The sequence below is a fragment of the Nematolebias whitei genome, chromosome 17 (genome assembly GCF_014905685.2).
Source record: "Nematolebias whitei isolate Nwh7 chromosome 17, NemWhi1, whole genome shotgun sequence".
In the NCBI taxonomy this organism is placed as follows: domain Eukaryota; kingdom Metazoa; phylum Chordata; class Actinopteri; order Cyprinodontiformes; family Rivulidae; genus Nematolebias; species Nematolebias whitei.
The window spans coordinates 17,872,363-17,879,342 of NC_056514.1; the positions used below are offsets into that span (position 1 = coordinate 17,872,363).

Sequence of the window (6,980 nt, forward strand, 5' to 3'; positions counted from 1 at the left end):
CGACTGTCCCCGACCCGGTAAGAATGTACTTGAGTGGTTACCCGATTTAGAACCCCCGTCATAACTGTTGCAGTTCTGACTTGGTGTACTAATTGGGTAAACATTTAAAGTACATTCTTACCTTGATGTATTGTGTTTGGCCAACAGAGCAGACTCATAGCAGACTGGGCTCAGTCCTCCCCCAGCAAGCTCTCGTTGTCGTTGGACCAGGCCAGCCAGCATGTGGAGGGTGCCGTAACCCAAGTCCCGACTGTCCCGGACCCCATAGTGGGACCTCAGTGCTGACTCGATATGAAAGAGCTGAGACACAGCAGGAAGTTTAAGGTGAGCGAGTCTCATCGTAGTGTTTGTCTTCTGCAGCATGTCTTTAACAAACTCACGTTGTCTGGCTCAGTGGGGGACACGTCGCCGCACTGTTTGATAAATTCAAACACGTCTTGTCTGGTGGGTCTGAAACTGCTGCCGGTGAGCTCCTTGTTGCTTCCCAGAAACAAAGCAGAGCCCAGAGTGTCCTGCAGCAGCTGCACACAGACCAGGATGGAGGTTGGTGTTACCATGGAAACATCCCGAAGACTTCCCAAGAAGCATTCAGTAAAAATTTCCCACTGAAAACCACAAGTATACCTGAACGTGTTTCACCAGGAACTCAAGGAAGGTGCCTTGTTCTAACGAGAGGAAATCTTTGAGCAGGAAGTGTTTGGTCAGCTTCCTCTCCACAGCAGCAATGTGGGCCAGAGTGATGGTGGAGTTCTGAGCAGCCAGGCTGTCTTTCAGAAACAGCTTCACCTTGGCTGAGAGACGAAACAAACGTCCATTAATCACAAGCAGACGTCCTTTGATTCGAATAGTGCAGGAAACAGCATGTACAGTTTATGAACCTTCACTGGGGAGGGACGCTGCAGCTTTGTCCACTGTTTTAGCTTTTTCTGGAGTTTTGGGGGTCTTTTCTTTGGGCACCAGGTCCGATGGAACAGCCAAGGAGCCTCCGCAGACAGACAGCTGAAACAGAGCTCTGGCCAGACGGTCTTGAGACACCTGCGTCAAGAACTGCTCCACGTGCTGGTTGGAAAAGAAAGTGCAGCTCTGTGTCAGGAAATCTTTCTAGAACATTACCTCCGAGTAGTGTTTTGTTTTCCTGACAATCTCAAAGTTAACTCTGGCTCGAATATATTTTCTTTGGCCAGCAGTCCGTGCGAGACGATCTGTTATTAGCAGGCCGAGACATTTGAGGGAAAACTGGACGAAGAATATCTGAACACTTTGTAACACGGGTTGACTCCCACCTTGGCCATCTTGGAGCTGAACACCTGCCTGGCGTTGGACAGGACCTCCAGCACTACGTCAGCCGCCGGCATGGAGGAGTACTTCTTCCAGAGGTCCAAGCTTCCTGTGGAGGAGAAGGAGCGTGCACCTTGCATCGACTCTAAAACACTCCTCTTGACTTTTTTCAGACACTCCTTGGTTTCTTCCTCCAGCTCTCCTTGGATGGCCTCTCTGGCTTCCTCCAACATTTTGCTCTCCACACGGCTCACTCGGTTCAGACTCTTCAGTGGACACACAAGTTACACTGTTCTATAATGAACATCATTAAAATGCAAGCAACACTATTTATAAACTGTTTGACAAACATGATACAGACACAAGCATTTTTTACTGATAACAGCGATAAAACAATATATGTGTTTAATTTATCAGTCTGTGTTTAACAGCTGATCTGGTTCCAGTTCATTTTGGATTGCTGTATTAAACCAATTATTACACATCTGGAGATCAAAAAGAACATTCTGAGGGGTTGCACTCTACAGCAGGATTATGTGTCGGTCAGTGGGGGCATGTGCCCATCACAGATCACCCCCCCCCCCCATCTCTATTAGGACTGTTTATTAACTTCCATTCATTTGTGTAGCCTAATCCCTGAACATGCGTAACCCTGACCTAAACTCAATTCACACCTTAGTCCTAACCCTAAAATGAGGTTTCACCATACTAGGACTAGTCTTGGTCCCTAAAAGGACTCCTGGTCCTGACCAGGTAGGTGTGTGCACCAGAAAAGACCCTAAAAAAAAAGGGTAGCAAATGCAAATCGCTGTTCATTAAAGCAAAACATAAAGTCATATCCTTTGTGCTGTTGATTCCACTCCCAAGCCAGAAACTTTGGGGAAATTAGCCAATCCTAGCTAAAAAAAAAAAAGTCCATGCTCAATAATCCAGGTGTACAATTCTATATCCAATCCTAGCTAGTTGACTCCAGCAGGACTGACAGCCATATTGTGTAACATAAAGCTGCAGTGAGCTAACACACAATGAGCCCAACCTTCCTGCTAAGTGTATCAGAAGAGTCATGGTAAATGGACTTTATTTTTATATAGCACCTTTCTATCTGATCAAGACAATCAAATCTCTTTACAACACAATCTGTGCCTCGTTTTCCCATTCATACAGCACTCTACTACATTTATACAAAGAATAATCAGAGCTTTAGATCACATTCATACACTGATGGGACACACATCAGAGGCCATGAGGGGTTCAGTCAGTGTCTTGCCCAAAAACACTTCAACATGTGACTGCTGGTGGAATCGAACCCCCACCTCTCCCATTGGAGGACGACTGCTCTAACCGCTCAGCCACAGTCGCCCTGGAACGTTTGTTACAAAAACGGGTCATTACTTTAAAACAATTACCACTTTGCCTGTTTTTATTCCCATGGATCTTTATTTAACCACGTAAATCCCATTAAGACCACAGATCACTGGGAGGCCTGGGCCTGAAGGCAGCCTAACGTGCATGCTTTTGTACAGTGGGAGGAAACCAGAGAAAACCACATGAACCCGGAGAGAACACATGTCACAAAGACCCCTGGCCCAACTCGGATATTGAACCCAGGACCACCTTGCAGTGAAGCAACAGTGCTAACCACTGAGCCACCACTCTGCCGTCCCCTCTTCTACAGTGTTGTATTAAAATATGACTGTGCAGAGGCTGAAAGAGCTGCAGCATCATGTGTGCACATAATAAATGTAACAAACTTTTCACTAATGAGCCAACCAGCTCAAGTTTTACAGAACGTCAAGTCTCTTACCGATATGGGCAGCCCAAGGCCGCGTATTCTGATCCCCAACTCGTATGGAGAATCACAGCTGTAGTGATCAGACAAATGCTTCAAAAACTCAGCCAGGTCGAGTTTGGGCGTCTTCATTTTCCACCGATAAATGCGAAGTTGCTAAACAAAAGAAACAAGAAAAACTGTTAGGCTCCAAAAATCATATAGTTTAAATGTTTCGTGACATTAGTTAATTTCATCTTTCTAATCTTTCTCAGCTGCTGCACGGAGAGACGAGAGGTGCCTGTATGGCAGGCAGTTGTCTCATATAAGCAACACTCTAAATAGTATGGCAAGTAATGGATATATTTCTCAAATAATCGTGTTATCAAGCATTATTTTCTCATGCTGGCACTCAGCCAGCTGAGCTGTTTGAGAGTTTCACATTGTATTTGTTTTATATGTTCACACTGGGATATGGTTGCTGCTTTTTTAGTTCGCATGACGTTTGAATCAATTTATTGAAGTAAACAATCCTTATCCTGATGCACACTCAATAATCCAGGTAGAAAAATCTAAAAAAGTTCAATCTGGTTGTCTGGACATTCAAAACGTAAACAATCCTCGTCTTATGTTTTTCGTACATTCTCAAGAGATACCTTTCTAGAGTTGCTCAAACGTTCTGTCCAACACATGACCTGTGCTGTACTGTGTACTTTAGATTGGCTACAAAAAATAGTAAAGTACAACTTATTATTTTATTGTGCATTTATCAGTTGAAAAATCCTACATTACTGCACATGACCTGTTGCACAGCAGTTTTTTTTTGTCTTTGATGCAAACAATCTCTGAGCGCGCCCTTTCCACATTGTGGCACCTGGACTCAACACTCCGTCCTCTACCAGAGACATGGCAGCTTACGGGTTCTGCTCAGCATCTTAGCTGTTCCTGGACTGAGGTCGTTCCTGGGATCTAACAGAGCTCCTCTCCCCGTTAGGGGATTGTCAGAGTTTAAATCTGGATCAAACTGGTATATCTAAACCCCTTACAACTTGAGCGCCGGCTCTGTAGGATCGTCATAATAACGTTCTTTATCTGATTTTTATTCCTCAACAAAAACATCCAGTCTGCAGTAAAATCCATCAAAAACTGGTGCACAACAGTGTTTACATTGATTTCCATCGCCAGGTGATTTCAGACTCCTAGTGTGACCTAACCAACTTGAATACTCATTTAGAGCAATCAGTCCACATTTTGAAAACTTAATTTTTTGTTGAATATTGCAGTGACTTCCTCCTGCTGTCTTCTTGTTGTAGTTTATTGTAAGTGAAACAAAAAAAAGTCATCTCTGATTAGTTTAACTTGTGTTGAGCAGTACCTTTATGATGTCCACAGTGTGGATCTCATGGATTTCATCATCCTTGGTGTTACTATCAATCTTAAACATGCGGTGTATGAGGGGGAGTTTGCACAGGGGCCCGATGTTTAGTTCTTCGTAGCGCTTCTTGTCCTTCAGGCCGGCCAGCGACTGGCCCAGCTCATAAAGGGTACTGATGGATGTTAATGCCTCAGTAGTCTGACAGAAAGAACAACAAAATGTTCTACATATACCAACTTAACACTACTAATAAGAGTGAGTTAATTTAAAAACAAATGTGTACCCACTTCTATGAAGATGTTGATCTCTCTCATGAGGTACTCAAGGTCTTTTAGCGCTGGAACATTCCAGGGTTTTAGCATCCTTGAGTCCAAAGAAGGAATCATCTGGCACACCCGGGATATCACCTAGATACAGATGTGGGAACCAGTGAGGGACAGTAAAAACGAACAAAGGAGGAAAAGTCTATCTGGCAGGGACAGTTTGATAAGTTTCAAAGAAAAAAATTAAAATGATCATTACTGCAAAGCAACATTTTTATATGAGCAGGTTATGAACATGTATGTGCTCCCAGTTGGATATTTAGCTAACACAGTATATCTTAACCCAGTTGTACATGTCTGTTTCTACTAACCACCTTAGCTGGCTCAGTATTCTTATCCAGTGCTTTGCTGGTAATAAATATTGGCAGTGGAAACCATTTTTAGAGCTGAATGGGAACTAAATTGGAATTGTTTTAGTTAGCACTGAGCTGGACTGCAAAGGAGCAGTGCATTTCTGGAAACTTTCTATAAATTTTCATGGTAAGTTAGGCTGGGGAGTTCTGGAAATATTCCAAATTGGAAACGTTCTATGGAAATTTATGAGAATTACCTGGAAATCATCACTCAAGTGTCAAAACAGTCACAAATCAGATGACAGGACTACAAAGTCAATCATCGATCTACGACCTAGGGCGTCCTGGTGCCAAGTGCACTTATGAACACCCTTATGTTCGAACATGGTGTTCTTGATGGACAAACTATGACTAGCACGAGTCCAACAACAGAACATCGTTCGGGTTCAGATCAGAGGCTGTTCCTCCCAGTCACACCCCTCCAGGTCACACTGTTGTTACCCACGTTGACATTGAAGTCCACCGGCAGAATAAAAGAGTTCCCAGCTGGAGCGCCTTCCAGCACTCACTCCAAGGACTCCAAGAAGGCTGAACTGCCATTCAGCGCATAGGCACAAAAAAACAGTCAGAGCCCGTCCCGCCCAGCCGATGGCGCAGGGAAGCCATCCTCTCATGTAACGGGGAAAACTGCAACACACAGGCACCAAGTCGGGGGGCTACAAGTAGACCCACACCAGCTCAGCGCCTCTCACCATGGGCAACTCCAGAGTGGAATAAGGTCCAACCCCTCTCAAGGAGATCAGTTCCAGAGCCCATGCTGTGCATCAAGATGAGCCCAACTATATCTAGTCGGTACCTCTCAACCTCACGCACAAGCTCAGGCTCCTTTCCTGCCAGAGAGGTCACGTTCCAGGTCCCAAGAGCCAGCTTTGGTAAGCCAGGGTCAGAGCACCAAGGCCACTGCCCATGGATTCATGCACCTGACTCATATGGCCCCTCCTGTAGGTGGTGGGTCCACAGTAAGGCAAACCCATGTTGTTCCTTGGGGCTGAGCCCAACCGGGCCCCATGGGTAGAGACCCAGCTGACAAGCCCCTCCCCCAGGCTTGGCTCCAGGGTGAGGCCCCGGTAACTCACGTCCAGGCAAGGGACACCGAGTTCTTCGTTTCTTTATGTCCATATAAGGTCGTTTTCACACCTGATAGTCCGATAGACTTGGTTCGGGACCAATATTCATGAGCTTTTGTTTACATTTGAGCTGGTGAGTTTGCATTCACACTGCACTGTGCAGTCGAGTCAACCTGTTGAACCAATCTATTCCCCCGCTCGCCTGTGGGGGCGCTGCACCAAGAACCACTGAAAGAAACGACACAAAAACCTCTGAAGACACGTTTTCTTCTTCTTCTTCTGTAAATAAAAAAAATAAAAACGAAGTGGCATCAAGTTTTAGCAGTTTTAGGAGTTATATTTTGTCATTTTTTCAAAAATGGACTTAGCATGAGCAGAAGATGAGACAGAAGACCATGGAGAATATTGTTTTTCACACAAGGCAGCTGACGGCTCCATGTAAGGTCAGAGAAATGCGTGTTTGTTTACCCTGCGGAGCGGGGCCCGGTCTGTTTACATTCACACTGCACTCGAACCACGCTGGAGTTCGCTTCTACCGGACGAAGACCTAGGTTTTAGCCCGGGCCAGAGTTCGTCTTTTTGTTAAGTGACAGAGTTCGATGGTGCGTTCACACCTCCCTAAACGAACCGGACTTTCTAGGAAAACGAGCTAGAGTTTGATTAAAGTGGACTAAACAGGGCTAGTGTGAATGCACCCTCAATCTTCAGAACCGCTCTTTGTCTGGCCTGTCACCTAGAACCAATCTGCCTTGGGAGACCCTAGCAGGGACAATTACAACTGCCCCCGACAGCAGAACTCCTAGGATCATTCAGGCA

At 45.2% G+C, this 6,980-nt stretch overlaps 1 protein-coding gene across 1 annotated transcript; it reads right to left on the reverse strand.

Moving 5' to 3' along the window:
• Positions 1–588: 588 nt before the first annotated feature.
• Positions 589–3,199, reverse strand: LOC119424144. The gene is made up of 4 exons (XM_037691612.1): positions 3,083–3,199; positions 1,284–1,544; positions 879–1,059; positions 589–791 (listed from the first exon to the last, which is right to left on the reverse strand). Exons 1-4 carry the CDS (start codon positions 3,197–3,199, stop codon positions 589–591), a joined length of 762 nt encoding a protein of 253 aa, XP_037547540.1.
• Between the last annotated feature and the right edge of the window lie 3,781 nt (positions 3,200–6,980).